The following is a 17,413-nucleotide window of genomic DNA, read 5'->3' as shown; positions in this document are numbered from 1 at the left end:
CACAGCACTTAAATGTAATTAAACAAATGAGGCATAAAGGTATAACCCCCACGTTATCGCATGGTTTGATTTTAAATAGGTATTATAAGTATTTTGTGATTTAAAAAAAAGTACAGTCACTCCTTTATGTACTTGCTTTCCTGTTACCTAAGCTTTTATTATGATCTCTGAGACGTTACTTGGTTGAGAAGCTCAGTTGACTGGACATAGGTTTTCGCATTATGAAATTGGGCATAATAGTAATTGTCTATATTCAACACACAGGTTAAAGTTCACATGCTTGAAAAATCTTTGAGCCTTTACCTACGTATATGCAAAACACTTGTGATGATTACTCTTAGAAAACAGTCCCTGGTTTGAGAAAAAGTTCAGCTGACATTTAGAAATTAGGCCTTATAACATGACACTGCCTGGACTCAGCAAAGCCACATAAAATTAGGTGTAGAGGACTTTGGTTTTTAAATGTTAAAATAATAATTGGAGCAGATAGGTGCCTGAAGCAACTTTTATAATAGAAATAAAGCTGTCTGTACATCCACATTCCTTTCCTATCTGATTGCTAAACACACACGGAGTCTCCAGTTATGGTCTGTGGGGCTTCAGAGGAAGTGTGAGCATCTAAGGAGGGACTTTCTTTTCTTTTTAAGGACTTGCTTGCTGAACTCAGTGCTCTCCATAACACACTGACAAACTGTGACATCTGAAAGTGAAGGCCAGGCTGAAAAGGAACAGAATTTGATTGCAGACCTGAACCTTGTGTTTTTGGTGTGTCACTAAAAACTTATCTTGTTAGAAGAATATGCTCAGGATTTTTTGAACAGTCCGTGAAAGGTCACAGGAATGTTAATCTCCACTTCAGCCCGGGCAACTTCGCTCAAGTCCTTGGCATTCAGGACCAGGAGGTAAGCAGGCTTCTGTCCTGGCCCAGGGCTCACCACCACACTCAGAATCACACCTGTTAATCAGAAGTAAACAAGGTGCTACGGAATTTAGAAAAGCCGGGGCCATAGATTAAATGTCATTGAAATGACATAGGATGTGGGACACTGACAAAGAAAACATGTGACTTGAATCTTGTTCTGACTCTTCTACTGCCTGGCTGTGAAATCACCTGAAGAGGTCTTTTAAAATATTCGTTTCCCCCTGGACTGGAAGCTCCTAGAAGGCAATGCCCAGCCCTGACCTGCTCATCAGCATGTCCCAATACCCTGTGACAGTGACTGGAATACAGTAGGTGCTCACTAACTGCTACTGAATGAATGAGTCTGTGCTGATCTGAACCATAAAAATATAACACCAGCTGTTCCTGCTGTTCCTTTGGTCGGAAAGGCAAAACCCTAGAATTCACACTTCTCCCTCGCCTGGAGCAGACACTGATGCTTCACTGGGACACCAGAGGTGCTTTAGCATTTTTTTCCCACTAGGAACCACCCAGGCCTGGCCAAAAGATGAAATAAGTTCAATTTCTTTCCTGCTGTCCTATGTGCAGTATTACAGATCACTTCTGAACATTGAGGAACAATCAACCGAACTCCTGTCCTGAACTCCTGAACCGGGGCCCAGGGCTCCAGGGGAAGGAGTGTGTTCAGACCCAGCCATAACCCTCATTACCCCAGAGCTCCAGGGGAAGGAGTGTGTTCAGACCCAGCCATAACCCTCATTACCCCAGAGCTCCAGGGGAAGGAGTGTGTTCAGACCCAGCCATAACCCTCATTACCGTCATCCTCTTCCAAGGCATCGGGGTGAGACACGAAGATGGGCTCCGAGGGGTAGGAGTCGGGCTCTTGCCACACCCAAGTTTCTTTCGTTCTGACGTTCAGTTTACAGAGCTGTCCGAAGGAAAGAAAAGGCGGTCCTCAACCAATCGATCGGTTAATGTGCTTTCCGTGACTGGCATAAGACTCCGGCTCTGTTCTCATATTAGTAAGATGGATTAATTACCCTGTCTGGAACAAAGTGATTCAAGCCAAGTCCGTAGGCGTATGTGTAAGGTCTCCCTCCGTACTTCTGGTAATTGATCTGAGGGAACTCGAAGGCTGCAAAACAGAGCAGGCCCTTGGGGAAACTCTGCTGATCCCCGAGGGGAACATCTCTGCTCACCCCCAGGAGGCTGTCTCTAGATCATCTCACCTTGGCGAGGCCCCGAAAAGAGAACCTCAGGCTCCAGCCAGATGGTGTCATCGCTGCACAGGACCGCAGTGGCCGTCGTGTGGGGGAGCGTGACTAAATTCTTACCTGTGTCAGCCTAAGAAAGAAAATGACAGAAACCTGGGAGCAGGGAGGCATTTCAGGCCCCCATAATTGCAGACTTCCCGCATGTTCCTTCCGAGCTCTTTCTTAGATCAATACTCAGGGGATCAGGGCAGGGACGTAGCTGAGGGAGTCCTGGGAAGGCGGCTGGGCAGGCTGTCCCACCTGTGTCACTCGCTGGCTGTGTGTCACTAGGACAGTTGCAGAACCTCTCAGGCCCTCAATCAGCTTCCTCATCTGTAAAATAATGCCCCACTCAAGGAAAATTTAAGACTCTGAGGAAGGGCCTTGGCAAAAATAAAAAGAATAATTTTGTTGTTGTTATTGTTGGAACAACAAGAACAACAGGCTTCAAGTGACTGTGGGATCCAAGAGTTTATCTCTTTTAGTTAGGATGAATTTTTATTTTATTTGAAAGAAAAAGCCATACACTTATGTTGTAAAAAAGAAAAACCTAATATCAAACCCCTGGAGCGGATTTTCGGTAAGATCTCTTGCCAGACATAAGCGATTTTCCCGATTGTTTTGTGGAAATGACAAATACCTTGTACTCTTTCCAAGCTCGTATCTACTTAGTTCCTTGAATACTTGACCATGGGATTTGTTCCAGACTCTATTCTAGAACTTGGGGAAAGTCCCTGTCCTCCTCATCATACATTCCAGTTTGAGGAGATAGGCAATAAATATAACTAATGAGTAAATTGCAGGACACTCCATAATTATATGGAGGGACAGCAGACTGGAGGGGGGGACTGGAGTGGGAGGGTGGGCAGATCGACATTGGAGGGAGGGACAGCAGACTGCAGTGGGATAGGTGTCAGGTGGGCATCTTTGAGAAGGCTGCATTTGAGACAGAACTTAGGAGGTGAGAGACATAGTAGCGTGGATGTCTGGGGAAGAAAATTCAAGGCCAGAAAACAAACCGAGCAAAGGCTCAAGGAAGAAGGCCAAAGGGGCTTGAGAAGTATCAAAGTGGCTGCAGCCGACTGAGCCAGAGGACAGAGCGGGCTGGGGCCGAGGCAGCAGGGATAGACCGTGGGTCCTCGGGGGCTGGTGGGCTTCTCTGTGGCTGAGCCATGGGAAAACACTGCAGGGGGCTGAGCCCAGGAGTGCCAAGCTGTGATTTATTTTTAAGCAAATTCCCCTGGCTGCTGCCTTGAGACAACCCTTGGGACTAGGGGGGATGCAAGAGTGGGCTCAGGAAAGCCAGCGCATCTTGTAGTGGTGTAGTCAAAAGAGAGCAGTGGCCGGTGGCACCGAAGCCAGTGGGAAGTGGAAGGCGGAGTCGGGCAGGTCTTCTGATGTGGGTGTGGGCTGCGGAGAGGCTCGGAAGGAGCGGTGTTGAGCAGGACCCCACGGTGATCCGTCTGAGCCATTAGAGGCTGTGTCCCAACCAACATGGGGAGGACTGTGGCAGGTGGAGCAGGAATTTTGCTGGGGAAAATGAGAAGTTCAGCTCTTATTCGGCCTGAGATGTTTACTGAATATTCAAATGCAGACGTGGAATTGACAGTCCAGTATAAGAGCTGTGAGTTTGAGGGAAAGTTAAAAATGTCAGTGTAGCTGCTTTAAAGTGTGAATCTTTAAAAAGGTGTTAGTTGCCTGGCCTGGTGGCACACACCTGTGGTCCCAGCTACTCAGGAGGCTGAGGCTGGAGGGTCACCTGAATCCAGGAATTAGAGGCAAGCCTGGGTCACATAGCAAGACCTCATCTTTAAAATAAATAAATAGGGATGAGTGTACCATGGGGAAGGGGGATCAAGGATTGGTTTTTGATGCCCTCCAACCAGAACAAGAATGAGGGAGGAACTGTTTGGGGCAAAGAAGTTAAGAGAAGGATTTGGTAAGAGCATGATGTGAGTGGTCCCTTGACGAGGGGAGGGAAATGGTGATCCAGGTCCCCGATGGGTAGGGAGGAAGAAAGAGATTAGGTCTGGATAGGAAGATGGAGAATTCAGTGCCTGTACAGACACCTGTGGGCGGGTAGATGTGGTAGCAGGAGCCTCTGATTCTTTCCTGATTTCTTTCATTTGTTTCAGAGAAACAGGAACCCTAGTAATCCGCTGCTTATGAGTGTGGAGGTGGGAGGTGTGAAAGGTTTGAGGAGAGAAGGGTGTGGGATATTTAACCAGCAAAGTGAGAGAGGAGTGGAGTCAGGTTTGTGGTCATGCGTTTAAAATCGGCCCAATTAACACAGTTCTGTGTTTTCAACACCTAAAGTCAGCCGTGGAGGTACAAGCACGGTGTGGGTAGAGAGCTGAGTTTCACAAGTATGTGGTTTTGACAAATGCGTTTGATAGAGTCAGAAAGAGGCAAGGAAAATGAGTCTAAGGAGAGGGAGAGGGAGGGGGTGGTTACGGTTGTTGACCACAAAATTTAAAGTGAGGGAAGAGAGACGGTAAGTCCTAAGGGAGCGAGAGAGAGTGAGATGGAAAGTTCCTGGAGGGAATGGCGGCCGGGCAAGGATGCTGCAAGGTCATGGGAGGAGCACAGTCACAGGCTACGTGAAGGTCAAGGGTATGAGTGAGGGGCTGAGATAGAATTAACATGAGGTCGGTGAAGAGGAACTGAGAGGGTAGGTTGTTTGAAGAATCACCTTTGCTGTGTATAGTGAAATCACCAGAAACGGAGAGACAGGGAAGGGTAGGAATGGAAGGAGTGTGACGCGGAGCCAGGAGGGAGAGTAAGTGGAGGTTAGTGGCTGACGGCAGTGAAGAGGGGTGTGTGCACATGTACACACACTGCTCTATACGACCGGCCAAAATGAGAAAACGTGAGGTGCTTTAAGGGCTGATGGAGGGAACAATGGTCTGAGCAGACAGGAACGAGGACGCCTGCCCCAGCCGCAGGTCCAGTGGGCACAGGGCTGTGCAGAGGGGACAGTGTTTCCACTCGAGATTGCTGCTGGAGAAGACCAGTGTGCTTGGAAAAAGGAAGAAGTGGAGGGAACTTGTGAATAGAGGAATTTTTCTGGTAGTAGACTATGAATTATGAGTGAATAGTGAAAAAGTTTCAGGATAGAGAAGGGATGGGAGGTGAGGAGTAAGTAGAGGGTATCTTTTATCAGCTTTTGTAAATGGAGATTCAGCCTATGCCTCTGAGCCAGACAGCTGTATAACAGCCAGTTCTCTCTGACAATCTGTTCCCCACTTCTCCGGTTTTTCTTAAGCTGTTCTTTCTGTTCTCAACTATTCTGCTGCAAGTTCATCTCAAACAGTGCCCACTGCCTACCCTACCCACATAGTGCCCACTGCCAACAACGGTGTTCCATGAACACAGTTCCAGTCCCCAGACAAGTGTGAGGACTCCATCCTCAGACTGCCGGTCACCCTCCCTCAGGGAAGCCCTCCTGGGCTGACCCACTTTATCATTCCCCTTTCACCTTCCCCTACCGCACTAGCTAACGGGTTCCTTGAGAGGTAGAAGTGTGTCCTTCCCACGTAGCCACCGAAACCACTACTGGGATGCCTGCTGCAGGGGTCAGCAGCAACTACTGCAGCAACTACTGCAGGCTGGGGATTGGGTGATGGGGACATTTCTGATCATTCTACAAGTGGGTGACCTTTCTTCAGACAGTGACTGTCCATTTAGAAAAATCCTTCCTTTTTCTTTGTTTTGGAATGTGGATTTTAAAGTTAAATGATCCTCATTTATGTCCTTCAATTAAAGATGATTGTGATTTTACTGTTTTCAACAAAACAAGAGTTTGCTGGAATTAATTGACTCATTCGTTTAGTAAGTATTTATTTACGGGCACCTGAGTATGTGCCGGTGATATGCTTCCTGAGGGGAGAGCAGAGCGTCTGGGGACCCCAATTGATCTCTCTTCTGAGCCCCAGACCCTTGTCCACCAGCTGCCTGTTGACATTTTGTTGAGCTGACCCGTGAGTACTTTCAACTCGACATGTCTGACATAAATCTCACTCTTCCTGCAAACCAGCAACTCCTCTGCGCTTTGGACTCAGCAGATTGTAGCATCACTCACTCTCCTGCAGAGGGCAGACCTGAGGAGGGTCCGGAGCTCCTTCCGTCCCTCACTGTCACACAGTTAGACACCAACTCCTGCCCATCCTGCTGCCTAGAGATTTCTCAGCCCTGTGTCACCTTCTGTCACTCAGTTGCCAGGTTCTTTACTCAGGTATTTCTCCTCTTTTATTCACCCCACTGCATTGATCCTCTCACAGGCTTCCCGCCTTGAGGCTCCCCACCTCCTGGGCCGCCTTCTGTGAGGCTCCCAGGGACCTTTCTGGAACAAATCTCACAGACCACCCCACCACTCACATTACCGCAGGGGCTCCCTATCCTTATGGGATGTCCGCAGACTTATGGGCCCCTGACGTGTCACTCCAGCTGGTCTCTCCAGCCCCTCTGCCCAGACCCACCTCCCTGTGTGCCCAACCAACTAGTTCCAGCAACCACTTCAGGTCTCCACCTTAAATCTTGCTAATCATAATCATTTCACCCTTTTGCCTAATCTCAACCTCCTCCCTGTTTCTCATCCTTTATAGGGCTCACAGACTTGCTTAAGAACTGTGATATCTGGTTCTGGGTTGGGCTAATTTTCTACAGCGGCAGGTCTAGGCCTTGGTCAGTGTTTGGCAGTCCATGTGGCTCCCTCAGCACCTTTGTGCAACTGGGGACCTGACATGAGACAGGGTGTGTGCTCAGGGGTCTACACGAAAGTGATTTTCTTGATTGTGACTGGCGTTTCCATCACACTACAAATTCCAGACGTCACTCTGCGCATTCTAAAAAGACCGTCACTGAGCACAGGGAAGAAAAAGTAGAAACAGAGAGACGATTGTCTAATGCTATCAATGATTTTTAAACTTTAGTGATATTTTTAGATTAATCAAAAGCCAAAATAATGGGTTGGTTTCCCCACAAGGGTACTTTTGACTTTTCCCCTCTCCAGAATTTGAAATTATTTAAGGTATGTATATGATTGACAAAGGACCTAGGGATCAGCGGGGCTGCTCTATTCACTGAGGAAGTCTGTTTCTGAGCCGATTTTGTAAATAGCAAATGTAGAATGTCGGGACTGGGTTCTCGGCTGGGTTCTGCTGAGGCCACCTCCCGTTTTTGTGAAGCCACAGCACCCTTCTGAGCTTGGTTTCCTCATTTGCCAAGTGAAGGGAGCTTAACTAGTTTATTTTTACAGTTCCTTCCAGCTCTGAAACTGCAGGGCTTTGTGTGAGCATGACGCTGGAAGTCAGCCCCTCAGCGTGAGACGCTGTGGTTGCAGCTGAGGGCCGTGGGGGAGGCGGTTACCTTGTCCATGCTCAGGGGAAGGACGTATCTCCTCACTTCAGGCTGGGGAGCCTTCCGGGCACTTTTTTTGACCTCATCCCAGTTTCCACGTAAATTGGCTAAATATAAGTAATTATAAACAAATTCAAATCTGCAAAAATAAGAAATCAAACATGAGCGCAGGCAATTACAAGTCATTTTAGAGGGATGATTCATGCCTTTTAGAAGCCTAGGAACCTGCCTGTTGTTATTCCACAACCCAGAAACTGCTAATGAACCAGGTATGTGTATAGTAAAGTCATTTCCTTCTGCCCACACAGGGTGAAAAAAAGAAACCTACCGCATGGCCGTGTTTACGTGCCCACAGCCCTGAGCCTTCCTGGGTGCTCTTTGGTCACCACTCTGTTTGTGCAGTTAGGAGCTGTTTTTCTTTCTTTTTAGGGACTTGGCTAGTCTGAATAAAAGCAGACTACCTTCTTCTCCCAATCCTGGAGTAGCTGAGGTTCAGGATTCCTCAGAGATTTTGTAAAGTTTAAGTTCATTCCTGAGGTCTTTTTATTTTCAGGTCTGGTCCATAGACCCAGTTGGTTTTCAACCCTTAATCACGGTTTTGACGTTCAGACTACCTAAACTTCCTGTTGTCTTTTCAGTTACATTTTTGACTCCCACATACCTCTTGTACTTTAAACATATATGTGTCTAAAATAATAAATAAATGTATTTATATTAATATATAAAAAAATACATATATATTTATTTATTTTTTGAGACAGAGTCTCACTTTGTTGCCCTTGGTAGAATGACGTGGCATCACAGCTCACAGCAACCTCCAACTCCTGGGCTTAAGTGATTCTCTTGCCTCAACCTCCTGAGTAGCTGGGACTACAAGCACCCACCACAAAGCTTGGCTATTTTTAGAGATGGAATCTCACTCTTGCTCGGGCTGACCTTGAACTCCTGAACTCAGACAATCCACCTGCCTCGGCCTCCCAGAGTTCTGGGAACACAGGCTGAGCCACCACGCCGGCCACCACCTTTAGATATGATTCAGATCAGACATCGAGAGCAGCCTCCCTGTAAACACCTCCTACCTTCCAGGACCAACAGGAGATGTGCCATTTGCCCTGTGCACGCTTACCCTTTCCAGCAGCAGAGATCCACAATCAGAAACCCGCTGTCCTCGTAGGTGTTGATGTGATGGAAGAGGTTGAAGGGAGACGTCCTGTACTTGTTGTTGATGTACTTCCTTCTTTTTTTGTCAGCGATATGAAGCCAAACCTTGAAAAGTGAGTAAGATGTTTTGATGCCTTTGAGATGGAAAAAAGTGTCCATTATGGATCTCATTTTCTTTCAGAATCACAACTTGACAATAACTCAGACTTACACCCATGCTTTCATTGGACTCGAAACAGTCCATGTAGTTGGCTCCCCAAAGACTCCAGGAGGAAAGGAACTTGAACAGGTTGATTTTGACTGGTGTCTCCACAAAAACGATGTAGTTGGGAGTCAGACCGAAACTGTTTGGAAACACAAACGTGCTTGTGAATGGAAGGGCCTGATGCCCCAGTGGCAAGGAAGTCTGCACAGAGGAGGTGAGCCTGGCTGCGTGAATCAACAGTGCCCACATGAAGTGAGGTATGTTTAAATTGAGTTTTCTGTAAAAAATGTTGTGATCAGGATGGGTATCAAAGGTAGGCAAAGCAAACCTCTATTTATTTTGGCCGGGGCTGGGTTTGAACCCACCACCTCCAGTATATGGGGCCAGTGCCCTACTCCTTTGAGCCACAGGTGCTTCCTGGCAAAGCAAATCTTTCAACCTGAGTTTTCCTGCAGATTATAGCAGGCCTTTAAGTTACCTGTGGACATAGGATGGCTTGAACCGGTCACTGCAGGGGAACTGGACAACAACCTCGGACTTGCTTATGGGATCTTCCTTGTCTGAAATAAAGTGGTTTTAAAAGGTTTTGAAACAGCCTCTTTAAAAAACAAACAAACAAACAAACAAAAACCAAAGCATTTAGAACAGCTTATATAAGCAAAGAAGCACATGTTCAGATCTTGATTTTTCTTTTTCAGAGCTTATTTTCATTTTCTCCGTCATTGGCGTTGCTTAGTGAAATTTCATGTGAGGTGACAATCACCCAGGACAACCAAATGCCAGCAGATTTGGAGAAGTATGCTCAGGCAGGGCTGTGGGAGGCGGGAGTAGGGGAGTCACATCTTGTAGCAACTGGAGGTGGGTTTTAAGTCCAGGTAATAAGGCAAAACTTTAGTATGGCCAAAATGCCTTTTGCAATATCTTAGGATGCCTAAGCATAGGTTATTTTTTTTTTCAATAACCCTGTACAGGAATCCACATTAAATTTTAATTTATTTGCTAAGTGGTCTTCAGACCTTAATGTACATCAGAATCACATAACAGGCTTCTTAAAATGCTGATTCCAGGCTGCACTCCCAGATTTCTTTATTCAGTCTGCTCGAAGTTGGGCTTGAGTTGTATTTCTAACAGTTTTCCAGGAGATTCTGCTCATTCAGGAACTGTACTTGGACAACTGTAGTAAGTAATTCTAAAGAAAAATTCATCTAAAGTCATATAGTTCCATCATCAGGATGTTTGTCAATGAACCTGATGATGAAAGGAGGGTGAATAGAGAATTCTAGAGTCCTCTCTCCTCTTCTTTAATGCTTTCTCTACAGTATTAATGAGTTAATAGATTTGATTATAGTTTTAGGAATTGAACACAAAATACTTAGTAACTCTCCCATGTATGGACACATGCTATGATGAACACATGTGTTTTGCCTGGCACGTGAATAAGTGCTCCATAAGTGTTTGCTAGATTTGAATCTAAGTTATACAGGATCAAATCCGTATATAGATAACATTTCAAAACATGATCTTGGACACTGGTTTTCTGCCTTTTCCCTCCTTCCTTCCTCCCTCTGTTCCTCCTTCCCTCCCTCCCTTCTTTCTTCCTTTTTTTGACAGAGTCTCACTCTGTTGCCCTGGGTAGAGTGCCATGGAGTCACAGCTCACAGCAACTTCAAACTCCTGGGCTCAAGCAATCCTTTTGCCTCATCCTCCCGAGTAGCTGGGACTACAGACATGTGCCAGCACTCCAGGCCAGGTTTTTTCTATTTTTAGTAGAGGCAGTTCTTGTTCTTGCTCAGGCTGGTCTCGAACTCCTGAGCCTCCCAAAATAGTAGGATTATAGGCAGGAGCCACTGCGCCCACCTGCTGTCTGTATTTTTAAGTTATCATCTCTTGCTTGGTGCCCTTGGGCGGCAGTCCCCTGGTAGGGCGGGAGTAAGGACAGTTGTTCTGAAGTCTGCAAGATAATGCTATCTCGATATTCTAATATGTCATCGTGTATTTCTAGTAACTTTCTCACAATATAGAGGGAAGATCCATAAACTTACCTGCTTGTAGTGGAGGGATCTTTACAATATTGTAGGCAATTGAAAAATTTTTCCCAAAGCAATTACCGATGTTGTAAACAGTTCCATCACTTTCGATGTGGGGGTGAGCAGTGGCTCCGTTGACTGAGACGTAGTTGCAAAGATCGACCTACAGAAGGAAAGTGAGCGTCACCCGTGGTGAGACAAAGAAGAGCCCTCACGCCTTTGCCCACGTCTGCCCCGGCTGCTGGTGGCACTCTCACCCTAACTGCTCTTTCTCTTTCTTTCCACCTCTCTGGATCCTACAGTCTTTCACCCTCAGCTCCCACCACAGAGTTCTCCTGGGACGCCCACGCTGACGCCTGTGTGTCCTCATCTGCGACCCGGCTCTTCACTTGATGTGTACTGTGACTTCCCTTCCTATATGTGCAGGTGGACCTCACACAGGATAAACCCCAAACCTGGGACTTCTTCAGACTTCTCTCACTGTATTTGATTGAACTGTATAAAATTGCTGGTATTCAATCATTTTCAGTTTACAAAAATGACAATTTCATGTGGTGCGACCGAGATACCAGAGCCAGTGCCCTGCAGGTGGTACTGTGTGAGTTTGTAACTGAGACTGACCTCAGGTTCATCTAGCACAGAAAGTCTTAACCTAAATAGACTTCAGGGAGAACCGTGACTCCCTTGGAATTAAATATAAACACTTCTGAGGAGAGGGTTCAGACCTTTAATTCAATTTGGAGTCTCATCAGAAATTCATATCCACAAATCTAGCACAAACCTCTAAGTTCAGAGGAGAAACTGAGGTCCCAGAGAGGCCCAGTGTCCTGTTCAAGAACACAGAGGCAGATGTTGACAAATCAACACCAGATTTCTGCTTGGAACCTAAGCAGTTATTGGATGAGTAATGAACGGAGATTATATTTAACCAGCCAACATTCTTGTTATTCAATAAGGGGAATACTTTGAAAGCATAGGCTTTTTTAGAACCATTATTTAACCATTAGGCAATACATTCATTTATTCATTCATTCATTTGTTTGTTCAGCCGGCAGCCTGAGCTATGACAAGTGCTGGGCCAGGCCTAGGAAAAGAGAAGATTCTTGCTTTCAAGAACTTTAATTTGGACCCGTACTGTCCAAAATAGTAGGCACTAGGTTTTAGGTGAAACATCACAGTCAGTCCCTCAGCCACATCAGTCATATTTCAAGTTCTCTACAGCACCGGGACAGAGCAGTGGGGAATCTGTCCATCTCGGTGGAAAGTTCTGCTGGGCAGCACGAGGTTAGACCAACAAGCTGCATGAGCACAGAACAGTATCTGCAGAGCAAGGCCGTGGGGCCCAGACTGCCCTTCTCTAACTCGGGAGAGGGGGTGGAAGTTGGCCAGGTGGGTGCATGGACATTGTGTCTGGGGCTGAGCATCCTGATGTTAGGACACAGAGTCGTGTGAACTGGAGCCCGCTGGCTGTGTGGGAGTGGGGGTGGGTGGGCCGAGGGGGGCGTGAGGCCTGCCCAGCCACAAAGACCTTCGTGGGGCTCCCAAGAAGCAGAACATGTTTACATTTGTATTGTAGAAGATTTGGGTCTCCCTCACTAAGAAAACAGTATTTAAGGGAATCAGGCTGGAGACAAAGGCCGTTTCAGTCAGAGTAAACAAAAGACGATCTCAGATTTTTAAAACTACATTTTTTCTGTGAAGACAGGGTATCTACAGTACTAGTTCCAATGGAATATGACCTCTGAGAAGGTGTATACTGGGGCCAAACTCCAGCTTCTACATTTTCCATTAGAGACCTGGTAACTGCAATACAGCATCCCGCACAGAGTCCAGTGAATGATTTTGGACAACAGTCTCCGTCCTTCTCTATGTGATCGACATGTACCCCGCACGCGCAACACACACACACACACCACAAACTACACAGAGCTGGGGACAGTGTGTGTCAGACTTAGTGAGCAGTCTGAGCAGGTGGACAGAGCAGCCTGCGCCCTGACACCCACTGTGGACAGAGACTGTCTTCCTATGGTTACTAGACATGGAACCATGAATTGCGTGGTTTTTAATATCAGCAGCTATAATTTTTTGAGCACCCAAGTATGAATGATGTCCATGCTGGCCTGGACAAGCCATGAGTCTCAGGGACCTTGTTGTTCTCTTACCCATGACCCGCTCCTTGCAGCTAGCACACATTCTGGTACTTGGAAAGCCCTCAGTAAGAATTTGTGTCACTCATGAATATGTTGGGCATTTTATTTGGTTTTCTTTGAATCAGTATAAGTGTTCAAAACTTCACAGATGAAGAAACCAGGTTTGCCCTAAGTCACATAGCTAGTAGTGCATGAAAAATCAGGGATTTGGAATTTAATCTGGCTCTCACGTTCTCTCCACCAGATTGTCCCGTTTCCATTCATTGGATCCTGAGTTCCAGTGTCTAAGTTCCTGAGTGGCGTCTTCTGAGCACTGTGTCTCACCTGCTTAATCGTCTCCAGGGTCTCTGGATTCACCTTTGTGATGAAGTTGGTCTCGGTGCAGGCGTAGTAATCTTCCCCCACTGGGTAGATGTTAACAAGGGCGTTGTCGGTAACCTCCACTCCTCGGAAGTAAGAGAAGAACCTGCAGAAGGGGGTATGTGTTTCAGTCCAGCAGCTTTCAAGTCATGAGTGGAAAAGGGCTAAGGCAAAGCGTCTCGGGTGACATGCAGCTCGGTCTCACCCACCTGGAAAATATATTCCTGCAGGGATCTGGGAAGGCACAGGTGCCGAATTCCGTGATGACAATCCTTTTCTCCGTCATTGCCCGGACATAGGCATCGGTGCGGATAAACCTGCAGGATGTTGGGACACAGGGGAGGGCCATGGACAGGGGTGGTCACTCCCAGCCACATGGAACTTAGAACGGTCACTCCCTGTGGCCTCACCAAGTCAGAAGCACAAATTCCCAGCAGGAGGAATAAAGAATATTGTCTGCTCACTTTCTTGGGGTGACCCCAGGAGAAAGAGACAATGTTCCATGAGCATAAATTTATATCTTCTGAGCCTCAGAGATGAGGTGGCTGAGGTCCAGAGCAGCTTAGTGCTGGCGTAACTGGCCTATGTCATGTAGCTAGTAGTCCCAGGCCGCAGCGCCGGACACCGTGACCTTCCCACGTGGCACTCTGCAGGCCCGGGCGGTTCACACAGCCGCTCCCTGTGTCTGTAACTCACTTACTGGGGAAACGCAGAGCAGCGCCTGCTGAATCTCGTGCCTGTCAGTCCCTCTCTGTCCCTCTTGGGTTTTTTCCCATTTTAAAATTGATTTTGCTACTTTAAAAAACAGGTATTTTTGAATTTAATTTTCTGCCCAGGTGGGTCTGCCGAACTGTGTCCCCAACTAAAGGGTGTATGTTAGGCAGGATTTCTCGAGTGGACAGCTAATTAAAATCTGATTTTGTGGCTTGGCGCCTATAGCTCAGTGGTTACGGTGCTGGCCACATACACTGAGGGTAGTGGGTTTGAACCCAGCCTGGTCCTGCTAATCAACAATGACAACTGCAACAAAAAATAGCCAGGCGTTGTGGCAGGCACCTGCAGTCCCAGATACTCAGAAGGTGAGGCAAGAGAATTGCTTGCGCCCAAGTGTTTGAGGTTGCTGCGAGCTGTGATGCCATGGCACTCTACCCAGGGTGACATAGTGAGACTGTGTCAAAATAAATAAATAAATAAATAAACAAACAAACAAATAAATAAATAAAATAAAATCTGACTTTGTACTTTCACAAAGAGGATGAGTGCCCAGGTCTATGGAAGGCATGTGAAGGCTTTGAACTCTAGCCTGGGCTGTGGTAGCTGCGTTCCTGGTGACGTGACCCGTTTCCCTTCTATTCCAGCCCAGGTTAACCTGACTTCTCCTTTTCTCTTCCTTTTGACATCCTTTCAAAATGTCTGAAATCTAAGAGGGTCAACAAAGCCACTTACAGGACCGACTGTTAAAGCAGAGGCTGCGTATTCACCTGGTGCTAAGGGGGCTTCCTGGGGGACGCTCAGGTCTTCAAGCGTTTAGCAGTAATCTCTTGTTTTGAGAAGACTTTTCTTTCTGGTATCACTAGGAAAAACTTGGTCCTTCCCTACTTGGCAGCACCTCCCTCTCCTTCCTTGTGGCCTTTCTAGTTCTAAAACATGGAAAGAAGTCAACATAGCCTGTGGCTCACTACTCATCCTAGTCGTCGCGGCAGCTGCCATTGTTGAGGGCGTCCCATGTGCTAGATGCTGTACTCTCCTGTAACCCACGTGATGAACCACTGAAGTAGATTCTACTGTTACGGAGTATAAAGAATGAGGTCACCTGCCTAGGCAAGGAGTGTCTGTTGAATGCAGGACTTAAAGCCAGGCCTGGTGGACCCCAAAGCTCTAGTTCTTAGCTTAGCTTGGCCCCAGTCCCCCTGGGGTCTGTGTAGATGTACAAAGCCAGGTGGATTCTGAGAAGCAAGTGGGTGTGTAGGTCCCCTCCTGGGTGCAGGAGATTCAGAGGTGCATGGGAGGAGCTGAACTGGGCCTCACTCCTGGATGGGGAGCTGGGCTTTGGGGGGGGTTCAGAGGTTCTGGGAGGAGCTGAGCTGGGCCTCACTCCTGGGATGGGGAGCTGGACCTCGGGCCCCTTTACCTTCTGTGGTATGTGACGTGTCCTTCTTTGAAGTCAAACTTGTGTAGGAGGGCCTGCCCATCAAACAGGTGGTAAAATGGCTCGGATCCCACTTCAAAGAGCCCTGGCCCGCATCGAAGGAGGCTGCCGGAGAGCCACAGGGGGATCCTGCCTGCGGTGAAGGGAGACAGGACACTGCTTCCCACACTGCCCTTGGGCTGGGTCCTCTCTGGTAAGGTGGGATTTGCCAGTAGCCCAGTGGGGGCAGCCTCTTCCTTATAAAGCTGGCAGAGATGTTCGTGGGACAGCACTTAGGAAACGTCTGCCGACTGGACTTGTCTTTTACCAGGAGGCACTTGGTGAGAAATGTGGCAAAGCCCCAGAGTGTGGATGAGGCTGGAGGAGGGGGGAGAAAAAGCCTCTTGAGGGCAGTGGGATTCTGCAACTGATAGATTTTTCCAGAGCCAGTCCACGTTTAAGACGATTTTCTAATTTCTTGATATATTTTGGTAGAGTGAGGGGTAGAGAGATGGATTAGAAGCAGGGCAAAATATTTTAAAAAGATACCTCTGTAGAAGAAATTATTTAAATAAAACAACAACAGGAACACTGGCTTTTTGAAGCTTAGCGCTCTCTTCCCCCGAGGACGTGAGCCACTGGCTGGGGGAGTCATTCTGCCGTAGCAGAAAGTACATGGGGCTGGGTGTCGGGATTCAATCTGGCTTGGGGTTTGCCACATGCCACCTTTGGGTTTCAGTTTCCTCATTGGCAAAACGAGGGGTACCCAAGGTAGTCAGTCGTTAAGGCCTCCAAGTTTAACTGGTTAGGTTTGTGCCCTCTTGTCCTTTGAGAAGTGTGGTGTTGGCACTGTTTGCTTCATCTTTGCCAATAAGTGTCTCTAAGCCAATGGGGCATTTTCTGCAGCTCCAGTAACTGTCATCTCTACATCCCCGTGTGCTGCGTGGTGGGCAAGTCATCTTATGTACAGTGCCTTGTTTAATCTTCAAACTTTATCTGCATGAGGTAGATTTGGGTCTCTGGTATTTAAGGGACTTGAGGCTTAGAAAGTTAAATGCCATAGGATCCTCCGATGCCTAGATGGCTGGGCTGTGATCAGCACTTGCCCCTTCCTGGCTCCAGAACCAACATTGGCCCACTCAGCCCCAGCTTCACGGGACAGCATAAAGCCCACCTGCCTGTAATGGGTGTTGACAGGGGCTTGTTGCAGGAACTCCATTTGTTCAGACACTGGGGGACAGTCGTTTATATAACAGAACATTTACTGATGAAGGTGACCAGGCATGGTCCCCACGCTCAGGGAACCCCGGTTAAGTGGCCCTTTTCTACAGTAGAGAAATGAGGTGAAGGCCAGTGAAAGGAAGCCACCTGATCCCTCCCTGCACCCCACAGAGGGACCAGAACCAAGAGCTGCCAGGAGACAAGAAGCTAGAGAGGACAAGCCTGGCAGAGCAGAGGGCAGCTTGGAGACGGCCAGACCAACCTGTGACATGAGCCGTCAGTGGCGAGGACAGCTCCTCCACAGTTTCGAACAGTTTCTTGTAACCACCAGCAGGGTGCTCGACTCTAAAAACGCGCAGGACAGAGAAGAGCTTGTGTTGGTGCTCAGAGAGGCCGCAGGGACGGAGGCTCCAGGAGACAAGGCCTCTCGGCTCCACGTGGCTCAGCACCACTGGCTCATCCAGGCTAGTGGGGCTCACAGCTGTTGGTCCACCTGGTCTGGAGGCTCACTACTGTGGGCCCACCTCATCTGGGGGCTCACCTCTGCTGGTCCGTCCTGTCTGAGGGGCTGACCACTGTGGGCCCACCTCATCTGGGGGCTCACCTCTGCTGGTCCATCCTGTCTGAGGGGCTGACCACTGTGGGCCCA

General features: G+C 47.7%; 1 protein-coding gene across 1 annotated transcript in view; it reads right to left on the bottom strand.

The window, feature by feature from the left end:
* Window positions 1-439: 439 nt before the first annotated feature.
* Window positions 440-17,413, bottom strand: part of RPE65 (RPE65, retinoid isomerohydrolase) — an 18,871-nt gene continuing 1,897 nt past the window's right edge. The window contains exons 2-14 of the mRNA XM_003784228.1: window positions 17,027-17,109; window positions 15,547-15,697; window positions 13,625-13,732; window positions 13,380-13,521; window positions 10,921-11,068; window positions 9,357-9,438; window positions 8,885-9,017; window positions 8,639-8,778; window positions 7,522-7,651; window positions 2,131-2,245; window positions 1,942-2,036; window positions 1,718-1,829; window positions 440-955 (exon numbers count right to left, since the gene is read on the bottom strand). Of these exons, the coding sequence (XP_003784276.1) occupies window positions 804-955; window positions 1,718-1,829; window positions 1,942-2,036; window positions 2,131-2,245; window positions 7,522-7,651; window positions 8,639-8,778; window positions 8,885-9,017; window positions 9,357-9,438; window positions 10,921-11,068; window positions 13,380-13,521; window positions 13,625-13,732; window positions 15,547-15,697; window positions 17,027-17,109 (1,591 nt within the window). The 3' untranslated portion in view covers window positions 440-803. The remainder of the gene's footprint in view (window positions 956-1,717; window positions 1,830-1,941; window positions 2,037-2,130; window positions 2,246-7,521; window positions 7,652-8,638; window positions 8,779-8,884; window positions 9,018-9,356; window positions 9,439-10,920; window positions 11,069-13,379; window positions 13,522-13,624; window positions 13,733-15,546; window positions 15,698-17,026; window positions 17,110-17,413) is intronic.

Source organism: Otolemur garnettii, unplaced genomic scaffold (genome assembly GCF_000181295.1).
Source record: "Otolemur garnettii isolate 467f Iridium unplaced genomic scaffold, OtoGar3 scaffold00010, whole genome shotgun sequence".
NCBI classification, from domain to species: Eukaryota; Metazoa; Chordata; class Mammalia; order Primates; family Galagidae; genus Otolemur; species Otolemur garnettii.
The sequence above is the reverse complement of the archived record's forward strand: the minus strand, read 5'-3'. Positions and strand labels throughout refer to the sequence as shown.